Source organism: Rhinoderma darwinii, chromosome 6 (assembly GCF_050947455.1).
Source record: "Rhinoderma darwinii isolate aRhiDar2 chromosome 6, aRhiDar2.hap1, whole genome shotgun sequence".
NCBI lineage: Eukaryota > Metazoa > Chordata > Amphibia > Anura > Rhinodermatidae > Rhinoderma > Rhinoderma darwinii.
Window position 1 is genome coordinate 126,235,543 of NC_134692.1, and position 20,461 is coordinate 126,256,003.

Genomic DNA, 20,461 nt, shown 5'->3' on the forward strand with positions numbered 1-20,461 from the left:
TTTGAACACATTTTATAAGTGGTCAGAAACTTGTAAATATCTAATGAAAGAATAAAGTAACGTTAAAACCAAGCACACCATTGTTTTTCTTGTGAAATTCTCGATAAGTTTGATGTGTCACATGACCCTCTTTCCATTGAAAAAACTAAAGTTGGATACAAAATGGCCGACTTCAAAATGGCCGCCATGGTCAACACCCAGCTTGAAAAGTTTCCCCGCTCCCATATACTAATCTGCCACAAACAGGAAGTTAATATCACCAACCATTCCCATTTTCTTTAAGTGTATCCATATAAATGGCCCACCCTGTAGTTCATTAGCTTGAATCCAAGGGTAGGAAACACTATGAGAAACCATAGAAGCGGGGTAGGTTTAGTATTTTTGTCTTTTAGTTGCTTTTCATTTAAAAATACATTAAAAATGCCAAACAAAAAGATCAATTGGAACGGGCATTGAAAAAAAATAAAAATATATATATATATATATATTTATCGATCACCATACTTGGGCAGATACTTTCAGTGTTTGTAACTACATCTACAACGTACCAAAAATTCATGTCAAAGTAAGGATACAGTTATATAAATACATGCATTTAAAATGTAGTTGGCTGTAATAAGTGTGTGTGTTTGCTCCTGCAACAGATCTGATTTGTCCTATGTGGGCCTACCATGGTTATCCACCTCCCCGATCATTAACTATAGAGAATTTCTCATCCTTCTATGGTTATTTCCAGGATACCTTTCTTTTTCCTTCCTACAGTAGTAAACGCCAATTTGACATAATTGCTGGGCATTTTTGCATTTTAAAGGCCAGCTGGAAAACGCAAGCTTCAAACAAAATTGGGCCCTGTGACCACTTTAAAATAGTTTTTAAAATCTCTCCACAATGGAGAAAAAACAAAAAGGTGTTTCAAAATTGCTGAATAAAAGGAGAATAAGATTATCTAACCACTGGAGGGGTGTACATCGAAAGTTTAAAAAAAAAAAATTAAAATGGCAAAATTTTACTCCGTTTTATGAATAGAAAATATTTAGAACAAAATATAAATACTGAACAAAAAAAAAAAAAAAAAAATTACCTTGATATACAGAGCCCCCCCAGAAAATTATTTCGATTGCAAATGCTTTTTTTTTTTTTCCAAGAGGTAGCCATTTAGTGGGTCAGTCGTGAGAATACATGCGGTAAAAGTGGTTTAGGTAAAATACTAATTTTTCATGAACATTGGCACCAAGTTCATGGAGAATTGGTAGGTTGTATTCTCATGAGAACAAGTTCAGTCCCCAAAATGGCAGCTTCCATTGTAGATGGTTCTTACCGAGAGGCAGGATATGGGGTAAATGGCTATGAGACACTTCACTCACTTCGAGATCATATTAGGTTGGTAAAGTGAGTGAATATTTCGGGCAAGCAAGAGCAAATACGCAAACACACAAAATTCAACACTTTGAAGATCAACTGCTGTAAAATGACACAAATAGATATGAGAATCATTAACTGACCAATATAAGAGCAGGTGAGTTCCTAGTGGTAGGACTTTGCTGCCATAATTAAATTACCCCCGTGGTATAATAATTACTCTATAGAGTAAAAAAAAAAAAAAAAAAGTCCTCTTAAGGCTTCCCAGGTTTTTGTGTGAAGACTAACATCATGGAGCAAGGATTTATTATAATCAACAGCTTCTGCGTAGACACTTGTTCGTTTGATACATTCCTGGCCTTTTCCCGTGCCAGTGGTCTGTCAGTGACCATCCATCTTCATCAGTATTAGCAGGCACATCACTTGACATAAAGCACCGCTGCTTTGATATAAAGTCCCTATTCACTTGCTATGTTCACTGTATTTTTTTTTTTTTTAAGCATATCCTTCTTTCAACCAACCCGCCATCTTGTTTTGTTGCCGCAGTTTGACAGGGGAAGCGTCTCTTCGCTGTAAGAGTGCTACAATACTTGCTTTGATGTCACATTAAAACAAATGTACATTGTTCTTTTGTTCTCACAGAGTGTCCTTTGAACCCTTTTTTTTTTTCCTTATTTTTTTGTTTTTAATCCTCTTTCTACATAAGAGAACAAAAAGGAAAAAAAAACAAAGAAAAAAAACAAAACAAAAAACAAACAAAGTCTATAAAAGCACCATACGTCGAAGATTCAGGAATGTAACAAAGTGTGTACATCCAAGTCCCAGATGAAAGTTTCTAGCTTATTTCACCTTACATCTGTGGAAAAGAAAAAAATATATATATATTATTCTACAAATCGGTGAAAAGACAGCAGTTTTGTAAATTAAAAAAAAAACAATCTGTCCACAAAATATAAGAATTTATTTTTCACCTTTACATTGGTTATACGTTGAATTTTTCTTCATTCATCGCTTACAAACTTAAATTTAAAAAAAAAATTGAGAGCACAACATTTAGGTTGCAAAAACAAAATAGTCTATTTTTTATTTTATGTAAAAAGAAATAAGATAGTGCTTTATTTCTATTCTAACAAAGTTATGGCGTTTACACATGTACAGTCGGGGATCCTCTGGTTATGTCAATGGGTTTATGGGAAGTAATTTTCACACAGGAGGACTAATAAGGCAAGGTGCGTAAATTGGTCTATGTACACAGCTCAGCCTGTGGGCTGCATAAATGGGCAAAGCCATGAACATCCTTGGCCTTGTGACCACATTCAGAAAGGGTTAAATTTTTGGAGAGCAGTCCAACAGGCTCTAAGGGAATGTGCACACACACTAATTACGTCCGTAATTGACGGACGTATTTCAGCCGCAAGTCCCGGACCGAACACAGTGCAGGGAGCCGGGACTTGCTAGGAGTCCCTGCCTTGCTGCAGGACAACGGTCCCGTACTGAAAACATGATTACAGTACGGGACAGTTGTCCTGCAGCGAGGCAGGGACTCCTAGCATCGTACATAAGTATGATGCTAGGAGTCCGGCTCTTGCACTGTGTTCGGTCCGGGACTTGCGGCCTAAATACGTCCGTCAATTACGGACGTAATTAGTGTGTGTGCACATATCCTAAGTGTTAAAGTTAATATGCCCTGAGCTGGCATAAATGCCTTCCTATTTTTACAAATTCTAATACAGTAAAAAAAAAAACGACAAGAACTAGGACAAGAACTCTATACCCCCAACATCTCAATGGAAACAGCTTTTTAATCCTAAGCAAATATTTAATCATTGTAGTAGAAAAAAAAATGAATTATTTTTGAGGTTTGCAAATCCATTCAAAAAGAGGAGTTCCGCTAAGGCTCATGGATACACAAAAGATGAAAAGCCCACTAACTCCTAAACAACACAAAACCAAAAAGTCTTTGTTCATAACACAAATGTATACTCAAATATTTGTTTATGCCATACATAGAGAACTTTTTCCTCACGCAAAGCTAAACACGCAAATATACTATAGTATCTCCATTGCAAAATATTGGGAATTTTTGAAAAATCTCAGGATTGTCAACTTATCCGTACCAAATTTTTTATAAAATTACAAAAAAGATAGGACACAATTCACATAGTCAGACTATATGAGGGTAAGGTGGCCCTATACCTCTTGAGTAGCAAAGCTAAGTAAAATGAAATTTAGAAAAAACATTTTAAAAAAAAACTCCAAATAATTCCATTTGCTTTGCGTGCAAGTTATATTTCACCTAAAGACAATGGACACGGCCATGTTGTAGGTTGAACGTTTACTTGGCTTTTTTCTGCTACTTCAGAATCACTGAGGTTACCTAATTATACAACGAAAACGTAGACCATTATATCACGCAGTTAATTCAGCTCACAAAAGGACTACCACTTAATATAAATCGGGAGCAGGTACTTTAAAAACAGAGCTGTGGGGAAATGGAGCCTCTCCAGTCACATACCTCTTCACTTTCCCTCAGTTGAAGGGAAGATGTAGCTTAATGGAGCTGGTCACGGCATTATCCCACACCCTGATACAGAAAAATAAAGTCTTTTAAAAAGGGCTTTTAAACCTAACATTCAAAAATAAAATTTCAATATGAAAAGTCCTTTCCTTAAATAAAACTCCTTATACCCAGACACCATTCTGTCTAGACACTTTTGGCTATGAATGGCTCCTTGCACATGGATTCCCACAAAAACACATAGATTTCAGTGGAGGGAAGGTCAAGTGCTCGTATTGATCCAAAATGCCTGTCCCTCTTCCATCAATAATGTAGATACAGAAGGACCGGTGCGATGGTTTGGGGAATATAGCAGGTAAGGCACATCAAGGTGGACAAATGGCCTTGACCATTTGAGATTTAATATGGGATCCAGATTATTTCATATCAAATTAGTCTTTCAAAAATATCCAAAACTAAAAATAACAGTAAAGGTGAGTTTCATAAGATATATTTTGTGGACTGATAAGGCGGAATACAAAACATTTTTTCCAATTTCCATCTGTAACATGGGAAATCAATCTCCCGCAAGAACATTTTTAGACAATTCTTTCATGCATGGTGACCCCAAAAATCATCGAAAATGACGTATTTGCAGAACAATTCAGATCATTAAAGCAGCATAAGAAATGTAAAAAAAAAAAAACACCAACCACACACAATACAAAAAGTGAGAAAGGAAGACAGCCAGGGAATGCAAGATTTTACAGTGATGTGTAGCTTGAAAAAAAATAAAAAATAAAAAAAATCCAGCAGGTAGAATTATCAAAGCCAAATCATATTATAATCTCTTTGCAGCCTTAAGGTAATGGTGTCAAGATTGGAACAAGCGATTGTGTTGACGTGATTAAAAGGTTGGGAAGTCTTTTCATTGCTGGTGCTGTTATTGTCAGTTTGGGGTTCCTACCTGCCGAGGAAAATTATTTCCAGCTGGGTATTAGGCAGGCTTTAGTTTTTTTCGCTTCCGTTTTTTACCCGTTTCCTTAGGCCTTCCTGTTAATACAAGGGCAGGATTGGTGAAAAGGCCTAAGGAAACGTATTTTTTGTTCAATAATGAGACAAACAGATTGATTTTAAAGTGCATTCCTGAAAGAGAAACTGGTTAGCCGCCTCGTGTACTCCTAGCATTGTTGATTCTCCACTTTTTTTATGCGCACGCTTGTATGCTTTGTTTAACAGCTGGTGTGCTTTCTTAAAATTTGTGTTTCCTTTGTTAAGTTTGGTGAATTAAATTAGTATTTTATTTTTAAAAAATTGCCTAAGGATCAGTATAGAGGGGTGAGAATATTTATTAAATTGGTTTCACATCTGCGTTCGGGGATTCCGATGTTCTGCTCCTCGCCGAGCAATGAAAATACCGGGAGCGCCAGATCTGTTGCATGACGAACACCTTCGGCGCCCGATGGAACCCATTGACTAAAATGGGTTCAGTCAGGTCATGCTGTCTGTCGTTTTACCAGAACCAACAGTAAGTTTTTTTGTGGCATTTTTTTACCAGATCTGTGACGGAGGCCGCAAACGGAGCCTTCAAACGCAGATGTGCGGTAGGATACCCCGCAAATAAATCTGAGCTAATCAAGTCAATAGGTTTTATTTAATAATACGGTCAGGTTTTGGAGTGACCCAAAGATATTAATCATACACATTTTGCTTAGGGCTGGGCTTACACCTAGACATTACGGTCATGATCCCACAGAAAAGTTTAGATTGTAGCGATATAGTTCGCTTTGATAGTTAAAACAGTAGTCTATATGTCTGGAAAATTATCCGGATGTATGTTGGAATCTATAAGTACTCCAAATCAACTTCTTAAACATAGCCCAAAAAAAAATAAAAATGGATGGATACAGTAGGTTACTGTGACTTCGCTCAGCTAATCGCAGTCTTTGCAAATGTTCAACTGAGGATCTTAAAGGGGTTGTCCACGATTAGAAAAGAACGGCTGAGATTTTTTTTTTTCCACCCGAAACAGTGCCACTCTTGCCCATGGGTTGTATTTAGTACTGCAGCTGAGCTGAATGGGGTTGAGCTGCAAAACTAGACACAGCCTATAAAACAAGTGTGGCGCTGTTGCTGGGAAAAAAAAAAAAAGAAGGCCCATTTTATATAATTCTAGAATTTTGTTTATTTACTTTTAATGCTTCAGGTCAGAGTTTTTCTTTTTAGAAGCAAGGTGTCTGTAGATTATTGCTTCAACAAAAAGATATGGGATGTGTACGAGTGACAGCTGTCAAAGAATACAAATATTAAACATGACCGAGCAACTTTTCCCCAGCTGCGTGCTAAAAGACGATCGTAATCAGCGCTGCTAAAATAAACGACCTTGACGCTGTAGAAAACCGGTACCGTACAACGTGGGCTATTGTGTTCCAGAAGGTTACAGATCAAATATCATAAGAATGTACACAGCAAAATATAAAATAAAATATTATGCAAGAGAGGTTAAACCGGGGATTTTATACAAAACGTCATGGGAAATTGCAGTGCTGAGTCTAGTATATTGAATTATTTGAAACCATCCATTTATTTGCAAGAATTAGAATATTTAAGTTGAAGGGATTTTCTTATTCAATTCCCTCTGAGAGCTTAGTTTGCCTTCAGAGATTCTTTTTTTTTTTTGACCCATAATCATAAAATATTTTAGCTTGGAGGGATAATCTGTCAACATTCTGGGAGGGATATCAGTGGGGGCCAGTGGGGCATGAAGGCCTGGAGATATGGGAGAAAAAAATAAATCACAGATAAGATCTATAAAATATAAAAAAAAGTTTTTACTCAATAGAAATTGCTTTGAATGTCACTTTTTGTGGATTAAGACCAGCTGTTCCAAGTCATATTATTGAGACACAAAATTTAGAGATGGACCTCTTAAAGGAGCATGATGACATTACTCCAGTAGACATATAACGGATTGCATTTACCAGTAGTGAGGCCTGGGAGGGCAATAACCAAGGTCCAAGAGAGGGGACATTTTTTTTTTTATATATATAGATCATTTTTTTTTTAAGCTCTGATTTTAAACAGGTATACACTTACCAAGAACCAATGACCTCAAAGTGGGAAAATACTACAAAAAGTAAATATACATAAATGTCGAATAGATGCAGGTCCAAGCCTGTGGGATTCATATCTAATACCTGGATGGGGGTTACTCGACCCCTGCCTTGCCTGGTGAGGCACCCTCCGCATCCATGCAGAGACTCCAAAAGCAAACCACCACCCTGAATGCTAAATTTCAGGGACTGAGGGGGCGAATTTGTGTCGTGGGCACCAAGAGAGCTTGTCCCAGCTCTGAATGAGAGGCCGATAATTCACAACATTAGTAGTTACTGGGTAGCTGGGATAGAGGGAATGTAGCAGCAATAAATCAAGACCTACTAAATATTTAAGAAGTAGGAATAAGATTAAGGCTATTTACCAGTTTCTTCTTCTCGATAATCTGAATTAGAATTTGCTGTACAAGTGCATTCCATGTGCTCCTCTAATCTCACCAGGACTTCTTTTAATTTGGGTTTTTTCCTTACATATTCTACTTTCGCCACCTGAAAAATAAAATATTTATATATAAAACTTAACATTACGTGAAAAGGGAAAAATAAAAGGCTATCAAACAAACAAAAAATAAATTTAAAAAAAAAAAAGCCACCTTAATATCTCCTTAGATACCAAACATAAATTCCACTAATCTATTAACATATTAATGAAACATTTAGATTGATGATCTTCTTAAAGGTTACCCCAGTGCATTCTCAATAGGACGACAACTTTAGGCGGAAAAAAAATCAAATGAAGGTCCACCCTACTTTGTGCTCAACACGGTTGAAAAAGCTTTCAATAAATGTGAAAGGTACATTTTAAAAAGGTTCAAAACCAGTATAAGAAAATAAAATATAGAATCAATTCAATTAGTCAAAAAGTGGGGACTATCCAAGAGAACTATGCCATTCTACCACCACCCGATCTTGGTATTGGCTTGTGATTGACAGCCTTAACTTAAAATGCCCCATTAGACAAGAAACATAGGATTTCACATTCGATTACAAATACCCAATCCGCCAGATTCATTCTCATTAATGCTCAGTAACTTTTTTAGATCATAGTCATTAACAATCTACCGGCCATCTAGACCCAACGGATGTCAACTATAAAACAAGCCTTCAGTGTTAAGGTGAACTCACTGGCTCTATTGTGTATAGTCAATTGATTAAAACATTTTGGTTTTTTTTAATTGGTTTTTTTTTCCTTAAAAGCCAATGACATCATTTTATGATAAGAAAATTGGCAGCAAGAATAAAAAAATAAAAAAAATCTGAAAGCAATGATATTCCCTCATTGTTGTTCTTTTCAAATGTTGGTTGTAGAATAATATTGACTATGTGCTATGCCAGAATCAGCTTGTAATCTGTAGATAAACATTATCGGAAGAAACATTTTCCAACAAAGCTCTGACCACACCAAGAAGAACAAGTATACCATTAGTGAAATGGTGCTAGAGGAAGGATGATTCACTAATGGACCACAGATATTCGGTACATGTACTCAACATGACGGGACTGCAACACGCAAATCAAGTACATTATGGCGTTCAAGATATTGAATAGTGAGCCACAAACATAACCTTTTTTCTTTCCAGTATAAAAGCTCCCCTTACACTAGGTAAAAGTGTAGCTCCACCGAAGAACACAGGCGGTCCCACCCGAAGTTTAGAAATCACGGTGGGAGGGACTGTATAGGAGGAAGAGTAAGACGATTGTTAAGGCAGCCATTGACTGCCGAAGCATCACCGGAAAAAAAGCTCCAATTCTAAACTGTAGGCAATTCTAAAAAGTTTAGGCAAGAGAAATGAACCCTTCCAATTTCGTAGCATCCACCAACAATCAAATGTTTAATGGGCGAAGCTAGGCTGTCCCTGAACAGGCATGCTGGATTTCAACATTACCTATCCTTTGTTCCCCTGATAGTTAAAGCACTGCCAGGATTCCATAGAAATATGGGTTGTTGAGGCCCTCCACTGATATACGAGCCAGAGTTGCATCTAAACATTTGTCCTCTAAAGCCCATGTGCAAAATACTGAAGTTTTCCCAAGCATCCCTGTAACTGCAGACAAAATAAAAAACTGCAAGGAATTTTGATTTTTATTTACTACCATGTCCACCCCTAGAATGGAGGCGTTTAGTCCCTGTTCCAGACAGAGAAATGATCACACATGTGCAGTTACTCTTTTTAAGTGGAAGTGAGATAAAGAGATCAGCGTGGGTTTCAAAATACTTCTATAAGCAATCTGCTAATAAGTTAATCTAAATAGCTCCACAAAGCTACAGCCAGCACACAATGGAAAGCTAAAAAAAATAAAATAAAAAACTCATAGTATACAATTTATCTGCATCATTCGATAGCTTGCAAAAATGTGCAATCAATTATTCCCACCAACTCACTTGATCAAAACCACCTAATGTACAAAAACACACTTCACAAAAAAAAATAAAAAAAAAAAATGTACATTTGGCGCACACAGAAAAAAATAATTCAGCACACAAGGTTTCCACGGTAGTCTGACTGAAAGTATCTGAAACTCAGCTTTGAGTCACTGCCCTTTTTGTCAACAGGACATGGAGCCTGCTTTCATTAGCCCTGCAAAACAAAAAAGTCTTCTAGTCAGACAGTAGCAAAGAAAGAAGGAAAGAAAAAAAGAAAAGAAAAAAAATTAAAAAAAAGACATTTTCCAGGGCTGTCAGATTTCTATTGAACAAGTCAAAGTTGCACGTGACAAGTATGAATGCTTTGCAAGAAGGTCAACTTTGGGTCGAAGCAATATGTTTTAGTTTCTTTTATGGTGAGCTCCCTCTGTTAATGCTTTTCAAGACGCTGGATAAATTTGACTCATCCGGCATGAAAGAACGGCTAATCTGCAAAACTTTCGAAGATCAAATGATTAAGGCCTAAGAGTGAAGATCTAGACAGCAATTCCAGCAAATCTGTAATTATCCAGCCAAGCGGTGTCTGAATTAAGAGCAGATCTTGGAAAGTCCCTTTTCTGCAAAGTTGTGCCTTTGCATAGGAAAATTTATCAATGTACAGTTTAAAAAATTCACGATCATCATTGAGAAGTAGCTTAGTTTTACAAGCCCTTAATCTCTCTAAGGACCGTTATTCCCAAACGCAAGACAAACCTATGACTCATCTTTTTACTTACCGGCCAAGTTCAACCGATCACCATAAAAGGTGTTTTCTTGGAAAGTTCTAATAACTCAATGTTGTTTGATTTAGGAATAGATAGGATTTATTTTTTTTCCTAGCCTTATGAAATCAATTTCTCTTTTATCTCTGAATTCTTTCACCCTCGAAGCTAAAAAGGAAAAAAATCTGGAAACCCAAATATGTACACACTGCCTTTTCAATCATACTTGAGTATTTGTCAAGAAGAGAAAAGACGAACAAAAACTACAGGTCCAGCTGATAAATAGAGCTGCTAACCTACCATGCCCTCTTATGTACCCTCTAACCTCATCCAAATACCAATAGATAAAGCCCTTTTGTAGAAAGTTAGTCTGCTGTTGGTAACTCCGAAGGGTAGCAGGGTGGGCACAACAATATCAACACAGGAGATCTGGAGAGGTTCTTTGTGCAACTTCTTTTGACAGTTTCATTTTCCTTTAAGAAGTTTTTGTTTTATTTGTTTAGCTATGCACGTAAAAATTCACAAAGCCGGTCAGTCCTTTACCTCCAACTTTATAGATGTTCTTTGGACATCAGCTGTTGCTCTGGTATAAACTAACCATCCAGGATTTCAGCACAGAAGATAAACCTTGTACAGCTTCTTATATTGTTGTTGATCACAGATTAGAATATAACATTTATCAAATTCTCCCGTAAAACAGCTGTCAAGTGACAGAAGACCTCATTTTGCCGACTTCTAAATGATACGGCACTTGGTTTGCAATCAGTACGTTGAATTTGGCTTCTGTTGCAGAAAGCCATAATGATTAAATTGAAAGAGGCCTCGCGACTTCACTCAGGACTCCCTCCGTTAAAAATACGGCAGTACAACCAGCCTAGTTACTGAGGTTTTGCTGGCAGCAACCAATTGCTTAAAATTACACAGGACGGCAGCCAATAAAGAGTAGAGATTAGTACCGGGAGTTAGATAATCTGCAGCTATTACAAGGGGAAACAAGCTACTCATGGCATAATGATCCTCTTGTGTATAATAGGAGTATCAGTGCGAGTCTCTTCCAAGATTAACCCTGAGTTATGGCACAACCAGATTCCTACTAGGCTTGCTCTAAGCAGAGAAGGCTTCTTCCATTGCTCGAAGTACAAGTTAAAGAATTGGCGTACCCTATAACTTGTGTATTGAAAAATAAAAAAAAGTTTTAGAAGGCAATAGTATGGCCACATTTAACCGTCCATATTATGGCCCTTACATCCAGAATACAGGTGCTAAAATACGGCTCTATTATAGCCATCTAAAGCCGGCCTAAAAGTTATTCAGCCAGACTTCGATTTATACATGGAACTTGATATCATGAAGATAAATAAAAAGTTAAATAAAATGGTCCTTCTATGCCTTTTTTGTCGTCCTGAAAAGTCAAAACCATGATGCGGTTCAGAAAGCCACTAAGTTCTTGGCACATCTACCACCCTTGGTGGGTTTCAACACAGCCCAATAGATCTTCTTGCCACTACACTGCAGTTTAAAAGCCCTAAATGTCGTTTTACAGATAAACTGCCCATAGTGAGCGCCTATATAGAAAGCATATCGACACTCGTTTACTTTTATTTTCATGTAACAATCCTTCATGCTATGGTTTGTTCGAACCTCCTATAATACACTTTACATTATCGTCAGCAGTACATCCTGTTTACACGAGGGGATGTGCTGCCGGCAAATGATAATTTTTATGACCCATAAGGCTTGCGATCAACATTAAATGATCTTTTGTCCACTGGGCATTTTTACACTGGGCAATGATCGGGAACGAACGTTCAACTCATAGCATCAAGGTCCTTTTGATCGATTGTCTGAAGTACAAGCCTAGAAACCACAAACCAATGGCATATATCTTTCATGCTAACATTTTTCAGTCAATTTCAAAGAATAGCGGAATCACTCCCTAGATTGCAACTTAACTTGGCTTAAAGAGGACCTGTCACTAGGTCATATTAATTGAACTACTTTACGGTCCTAAAAATAGTGCGGTTTCCCCGATTCCAGTGCAGTTTTTCTTTTTTTTCTGGACCCCCGATTTCAGAGATATGGCCCACTGTTTTTTCGGCTCCCTCGATGCCAATTTGCCTTAATTACATAACAGGGCATGAACTACTCCCCCAGGCTGCCACACGCTGATGCACGGGATCAGAGGCAGGGAAGCTAGCTCCACCCATTGGATAAATACAGCAAATTAGCATACAGGGTGCCAACAAAACAGTGGGCCATATCTCTGGAATGAGAAAGTCCATGGAAAAAAATAAAAAAAATAAATAAAAATTGCGCTGGAATCAGGGAGACCGCGCTGTTCAGGTCAGTTAACCAGTTCAACTTCTATGCCCTAGTGACAGGTCCTCTTTATTGAGGTTATAGGACACTACCTCTCACTGGTTCTTGGCACCAGCCATTACAATGGATCAGGCAAGACCTGAAGGGCAATTCTCCCCATCAAGCAATGTTTTCAGAGCAAAGAGGCAGAAGAAGGGAAAAGGTTAGTACTCACAAGTCACAGTTCGGAAGAAAAGCCACGAGTTAGAGGTGGGCTGACTCCTACCAGCCAACGACTGTAAATCGGATTAGTAAATTATAGTGTGCTTACTGGTTTTAGAAACATCAAAATTACAACTGATTCAATTAAAGAGGTTTTCCCATGAGGGACATTTATGACATGTCCACAGGATATGTCATAAATGTCAGATAAATGCTGGTCCCACCTCTGCGACCCGCACATTTCTCTAGACCGGGGTACCCTAAGCCCCGTTCTAGCTTTTTGTGCTCATGCGAACTCCTGCCCATTTCCTGATTACATGGTCAGGAGTTATGAAAACACAAACAGCGTAGATCAGTGCGTTACCCGGTTCCCATAACTTCAATAGTAGTGAATGGCAGTTACAGAAGCAACGTAGCATGCGGGCTACGCCGTTTCCATAACTGCTATTCAGTTATATGGGAGTTACGGAAACAGCGTAGCTCAGCGAGTTACGCTGTTCCCATAACTACCAACCATGTAATCTGTAAGTGGCCGAATGGTGTTTAGGGGACCCCGGTCTACAGATATGTGCGGGTCCCAGAGGTAGGAGCAGCATCTGAAATTTATGACATATCCTGTGGATGTGTCAAAAATGTCCTTCATGGGAAAACCCCAATTAAATGATCTAGAGTTTCTTCTATAAACATTATGGCTGCCAATATGATCAATGAAGAACAATCCATTACAGATCACAGCATGTAAGATCCTCTACCTGTTTAGGTCTCGCTCAAACATATTCCAGACTTTTCTACTCAGTGAGGTCATTTTTGAACAGATTGGACTAGAATTATACCCTAGATCACAAAACACCTTCTTCCTCTACTCAGATTCCAGATGTGGTTGATCTCCTTCGTGGTTCCAGTCTTTTGAAACTTCTTATCCCATATATTATGAAATACCTTACGACACACTACCCAATAACCTGAAAGAACCTTTTTGCACAAAAGAATACTATAGATCGAAAACTCAAAATATTCACTCCAAGAATAATTAGGACAGTTCTTTAGGGGAAAATATTTCTTCATACATCAAGCATCCTCATTTTATCTTAAAGAAACGAGTAACGCATCTACATAATAGTGATTTTAAGCAAATGTTTTAAGTCTTCTCAAGATTACAATTTGAAATAAATTGTTCATCAGATTGTAATCACCGCCTATATGTATCAGTCTGTCTTTTAAGCTAGGGCTACATCTGGTCACTTGGTGTATTCAGGGTTGACACAAAAAAACAACAACAACTACCATAACTTAAATGTGTCCCTATGGGAATCAACGTCACTGGCAACCTTGCGACCAACGCAAAAAGGTCAACCCGGTCTGATTTTATGCAACATTTACAAGGTGTCCTGAAACCTTGCGGCTACCAACATCACTGTGGGCTCTGCTGGCAAACAATTAATTGAATCACTAGTGTGAATTCACTTGTTCTTCAGTCTACACAAGAAAAAAATAAATAAAAATGAAGAAGATGTTGATGATCGAGGGGGGGGGGGGATTAACACCACATCACATAGGCCCATATAGATCCAATGTTAACATTCAACAGCTCTACCATGATGCTGCTAGACAAGAAGGCAAAAACTCAACATATTGAGAATAGACAACAAAAGGTGGTATCATAGCATAATGGTAATGATTAGCATTCATTTAGGAAGGTTGGGTTTCCACCAGAGTTGACCTTTAAAACAGCATACAATGACTATTGCTTTCCTAATGGAATATAATAAGGATGTTGAAGATCAAACTCTAAAAATTACAAAAGCTACAATACAACATAAAAGTATTACAATACATCACAAGTCTTTTGATAGAATATCGTAAATCCAAAACAATTTTGATTGCCAACCCTATAAATATGGGTTGTCTTTAAATGCTGAACTCATGCTGGGTTCTGGAACCCACATCTACAAACCAGCAACCATCAGAGGTCCAAATTCTAAGAACAAGGCAACTATTTCAATAACCAAAAACGCCTCTCTGAAGTTAATCATAACCCATGAATGCACAATATGATGTGGTATTCTGACTCTATTAGACCCAACTGATGTGGAAATGATGCAGTACCATAAATATAATTCAGGACATCTCAAACATTAATCATCTCCAGCAAACCTCCAGAATAAAAATCGGCATCAAAAGAGCAAGTTTGGCATCATCTGTTCATTAGATGCAGGGAGTCACAGACAGGGCATTTACAGAATGATTCATCGCTATGCGAGGTGGTGGGCTGTGCAGAGTACATGAAGAACGAAAGAAATATTCAGGCGACAGAAGAGTCTGGAAAGGTCAAGGAGCTAAGTTTGGGTGGCATGTAGACTATTTGTGGGAGTGGATTAGGAAGCACAAAATCTCTCTTAATAAGCACAATATTAGGCTCTGTTCATAGCTGCGCCATGGTTTCCGTTATAAATGGAAACCACCGCAGTGCCAGATCCGTCACATGTCTGACACCAGCAGCACCCGACAGACCCCATTGACTTGCAATAGGGTCCGTCGTGGTGTCGTCCGTTGTTTTGACGGGAATAATAGTGCTGCATGCTGCACTATACTTCCAGTCAAATATGAAGGAATGTGTGACGGAGATGTGAACATAGCCTAAAGTTCCTCTTACACGGCCCAATATTGTCCGTAAAAACGAGCGCCGAACGGCACTCATTTTCTCCTTTCGAAAGGTTACACAGGGCAATGATTGGGAACGAGAGGTCATTGGCCCATGTAAAAGGGCCCTAAGGTGATACAGCAGAGAAGACTATGATATCAACATATGCAACATTTTGGAAGTACAAAACTACACAATTTGAGCCTCATGCACATGGAAGTAGAACATGAATCCCGAATACGGTGTGCAAAGCAAGGAGTTCCTATTGTAAATCTATGCGTCTCCGATTTCACAGAGGCGGACCGTTCATTTTTCTCATAGCTGTAACGCATGCAATATTAAACAGGTATTTTCTAGAGTAGAATACGACATCTCATTGACCACAGAGTGCATTACGGGTCTGTACTGCAGGCTTATAGTATATTTCTATGTGAATGAGGCCTAAGGGTATGTTCACAGAGTATTTTGGCACTGCTTTTGATGCGGGAACTGTCGAGGAGTTTTTTTCCCACGAGCGGTAGAAACCACTCGCAGGAAAAAGCAGCAACATGCCCTTTCTTTGGGTGTTTCCGTCTCTGAGCACCCATTGACATCAATGGGAGGCAGAGATTGCATTTTTCACTGCGTTTTTTGCCAGCGGCGCTCAATGGCCACGGCCGGAAAAAGACATGTAAAACGCCATGAACAGCGCAACAGATGTTCGGCCAGCAGGTCAAAATCTGCCTCAAAATTCCTGAAGGAATGGAGGCAGATTTTTCCGACCTGCAAAAAACTCTGTGTGAACAGGGCCTAAGGGTCACTTACACATGGTCAACATTTTTTCCTGAAAGTCAATTTATAAGGATTTTTTACCATGAGATCAATTTAGGTTCGAAAAATAGTTGGCTTCTAGTAAATACAGAAAGAGATTTGGATTTTTCATAAGCCAAGAATTTCTAGTAGATAAGTTATATATTCATTCAAGGGACCTCAAATTCTACAACTCCAGGTTCATTTGTTGCCTACAGGTAGCACATCTTGTTGAACACAGATAGACATTAGTTTTGATCAATCTATAAACATTTTTATACACGCCATGGATTTAGCAGACGCAATCAGAATGAAGACAACCATCCAATAACGTAATTTCTACTTTCATTGCTCCAGTCTTGTACAATAGGTAGCCATCCGGATAAGACCCTTACAAAGATGACAACCCCTTTTATATTATACATCTTGCAATAGTCCTTTAAATGCATTTCACAAACTTTCCAAAGACATTAGCAGTTATAGAATAGACCGGTTTAGTTATTTAAAGTTTCGGAGCCACTCTATAATTACACTTTGAAGGAAAAGGTAAGGTTGCCAACTCAATGTGAAAGATGCAGCCAGATGCCCTTGTCGGAACAGCCGGCGTTATCATTTATTGATCTTTGGATGTGTCTGTGTACTCAGTCAGCATTCAGTCCTATGATCTCAGTACCTTGTCCCGGTCATATAATAAAGACCTCTATTTTAATAAAAGAGGAAGTCTTCATAAAACTAGACCCTGTGCAAACAGTTGAAAGTTAAAAAAACATTCCAGAAACACGCGGCAATCCAGTAATGTGTAACACTTTCCACCACGTCCTGCGTGACTCTCCTGCACAATTTACTAGAGGACGCCACACAAAGCCATTCAAGTACCAAGTCTCGAATTAGAAAACTCTGCTTGTCAACTGCATAAAGCCCCAGGAACGAGGCGTGTGTTGCGGCGTACACTGTGCTCCATTGTCTACATTAGGAGGTGAAGGGGTGAGCTTCCAGTTTCAAGTATTAAACACCCATTCTCCTAACATGCTCTTTGAACTTCTGTCCTTTAACTTCAGTCGGATAAATTAGCTGCAGTGTGTTCCAATTCTACATATCCGCTATACCACACAGACAATGATGGATATTACGTGGATGGTTATCAGAAGTTTGTAATTAGACCAAGGTTTTGACATTTTGCCGAAAGAAATGAAAAAAAAAAAAGTTTTTTTGAGTAAATTCATAGACAGTTGAAAAACTATAAAATATATCATTTTGCCAAAACCACAAGGATAAGAAAACACAGAGCTAAAATAGTAATATCTAGAAAACCACAGCAGATCAGTATATTTATGTGGAAGATATGACTTCTCCAATATTATGGTTGACCGATCTGAAGCCTGCATGTAGTTCCTAATAGAACTTTGCTTTTTTCCATTCTGTATAGAACTTTAATACACTCCACTGCTCACATTGGCCCTTATCCCCATGGGCTTCTCAAATCCCGCATACAGTAAAGAACCAGTTTCATAGGACACCAGATAACCCAAGAATGTTCATGCCGTGTCGTAGGGAAAAAGCACACAAAAACAACATACAAACTTCATGCCAGTGTTGCCCTCGGGTTTAAGACAGTGTCCAAAGTAAGCACTTGGAACCGAAAGGTAATAGAATACTACAGAATAGACTACATCTGAAAATAGACCTACAACTTTATTTTTAACTAACTGGAGCGGATATCGTATGGATCCTTTTTTAATCACCAGACGTTTAGAATGAAGCATCCATCAATGCAACTGCAAGTTAATGGTTTATTCTTATATGAATCCTGATTAGATAGTGGATATATGAAGCATCCAGCAATGCAACCGCAAGTTAATGGTTTATTCTTATAGGAATCCCGATTAGATAGTGGATTTATACCTTTAAAAATCAATTTAAAAAAAAAAGGGAGCTATGACAAGTTACTTATTCAACATACATGGATAGTGCCAATATAACTATAAATGTAACCAGCAAGAAAACGTCATCAATATACCAGAAGAACACGGCAACAAATAGAGAAAAGCTATTCCAGAATGCATCTCTAAGGGCATCGGCCACCAGATAGACCTAAATGAGAGCAATTCAACCCATCTTGGTACCTAGCTTAGCTACGCCATCTCTTAAAATCTGGGTAGGACTTGCCCATCAGAGGAGACTCCAGTGGATCCAGACTGACACCATAATGGGCAACAAAAGTCCAGCAGAAGATAACCACATTCAAATACAATTTTGGAGCCAATCACTTGCTACCAGGACCAATTCACAAATAACCAATATGACCTAACTTATGATACGTCCTGCATGTGCAAAGATAGCAACAAGTTTTATGACGCAATTAAGAGTGGAATAGTACATGTTCTTTATAGCTAGAGGGTTTGTCTTCAATCATTTCCTCTGGTGGGCCCACTGAGCTGTAGGCCAACACTGCTCAAAATATAGGTGATGCCAACATCACTCACCATGTGAAACAAACAAATAACTCAGGTTACTTTCAACAAGCCATCATAGATTTTGGGCTACCCACAAGAGCATCAAGCCAATAGTAGGGCACCGAAATAGGACTGGATCTGTATCAACACCCCAAGTCAATATTGATACACGCCATATTTCAAGAACAGGTTGATATAATCTGCTTACCCTGACACTCCGATGGTGTATTCTTGATGGTTGGCATTTAACACTGCTGGTATTACAGCAGCCTGTGCAACGTTTCACCTCCACGCAAGGCGGCCATATCAGAAAGTTTGCAGATGTTGGGTCAATTTGGCTACGAGGTATCTCGTATATAACAGTCCTTGTTTTGCAGGCTGCAGGGACAGCTTCCTCTGTTGAAAAATACAAACGAGTATAGTTTATTTGCACCTTTAATACCTCTCATACAACTAAAGCACCACACAAAGTTATGAGTCAGCAAAACACCTGCTGCAATCCCAGTCATACAATCACCTACGTCTTGCTAAATATATACTCTCGTAAGCGTGAAAGTTGAGTCTATGTGCGGTGTAATAATCATTCTTACTGAATCATCCAAGGCCATCACTCCATACACCCTCCGCAATGAATTGTAGCTGGTAGAAATGCTTATGTTCAGCAATAAATGCTTTTGAAGGGCAGAACTAGGAAATGACGACAGTCATTTTGTCAGCTAATACTACAGTATATCCAGCCGTCATTTAACTGGCTGTCCTAAAGGCTCCCGGCACATATTGTGTATTTGCTGTAGAATTTCGGTCCACTGGTCAACTTCTCCAGATTTTTCTGCAGCGTGCGGATGACCGTTGTTCAAATCTCGTCAAATTTGCCGCTACCGTATTACACCGTGTGCTGGAGGCCTCAAAGAGCAAATCCACTAAAACTTTTAAAGGAAGCTTCAACATAAAAACCAAAAATATTAATGAGTGTTTATTAGGTGCTAAATTTAATAGACCGCAACTAAATATGAATGGGGGGGGGGGGTGTCACAAGGGGTGGTAGAAGGGACCAAAATCACTGCACTTTCTTAGGAAAATTACTAGGTCCAAGGGCTAAAAAAGGTTATAAAATGGGTGCCAACCACTGGAGCACCTAAGGGTCGGTAGTCTGCTAAAGATAATAAGGACGCAGAGCACTTCCTGCCTAAGCAAGTGGTATTTTAAATTCGGTGAGGAGCTGAATAGCTTTAAAAATAGGGACCCAATCCAGGACCAACTTTCACGTCATGCAGAACGTATGTTACACAAATTCACAAAAAGTTTCCTTAATATCATTTCTTACTGGAGGACAATTACCGAGATAAGACATGACTAAGAAGCACAATGCCAATATAACATTATCTTCAATGGATCATATTTAATAAAAAAAATACAAATCTATAATAAGATGTTGATTAATTATTAAACTTGGCATAAAAAAATAAATAAATATATTATTATCTCACCAATGCTTCGCTTCCTGCGAATAGGCACAGACCTCTTCTCTTGGGCATGTTTATTGTGATGGAAGTTGTGTGTCTGCGTTTTTAGGTTTCCTCCTGATAAGTCATCAGGCCCTAAAGGAAATTAAAAAATGTTAGACCGAAATGATAAAGATAGCATAGAGCAATGTATAGGATATGCAGTATAACATATTTCCACATAGAAAGGGTAATGAATTAAACAATAAAATAGGGGTTTGTACGTTTCATACGACAACTAAATACAAAGCAGGTAATGTGGGCAGCACAGCCACACGGACAAGAGTGTTTTGTAGATGCCCTGCTGTACGACCGCGCACTAGATAAGAGGCGTTAGGAGTGCAGTATCTGATCACAAGAGCTTAAAGAGGTTGTCCAGGATTAGGAAAACATGGCTGCTTTCTTAAAAAAACAAAAGCAAGCTCCACAAGTGTCCATAGGTTGTGCGTGGTATTACAGCT

The 20,461-nt window shown here is 38.5% G+C and overlaps 1 protein-coding gene across 3 annotated transcripts in view; it reads right to left on the reverse strand.

Annotated features, from left to right (window-relative positions):
• Positions 1–263: 263 nt before the first annotated feature.
• PDGFA (platelet derived growth factor subunit A) overlaps positions 264–20,461 on the reverse strand; it is a 33,407-nt gene continuing 13,209 nt past the window's right edge. The window contains exons 3-7 of one of the 3 annotated variants that reach the window (XM_075831397.1): positions 19,986–20,096; positions 18,707–18,894; positions 7,335–7,458; positions 3,875–3,943; positions 264–2,215 (exon numbers count right to left, since the gene is read on the reverse strand). In XM_075831397.1, coding sequence (XP_075687512.1) covers positions 3,924–3,943; positions 7,335–7,458; positions 18,707–18,894; positions 19,986–20,096 — 443 coding nt within the window. In that variant the 3' untranslated portion in view covers positions 264–2,215; positions 3,875–3,923. Of the gene's footprint in view, positions 2,216–3,874; positions 3,944–4,823; positions 4,910–7,334; positions 7,459–18,706; positions 18,895–19,985; positions 20,097–20,461 lie in introns of all 3 variants that reach the window. The other 2 variants (XM_075831396.1, XM_075831398.1) reach the window with 2 other exon arrangements.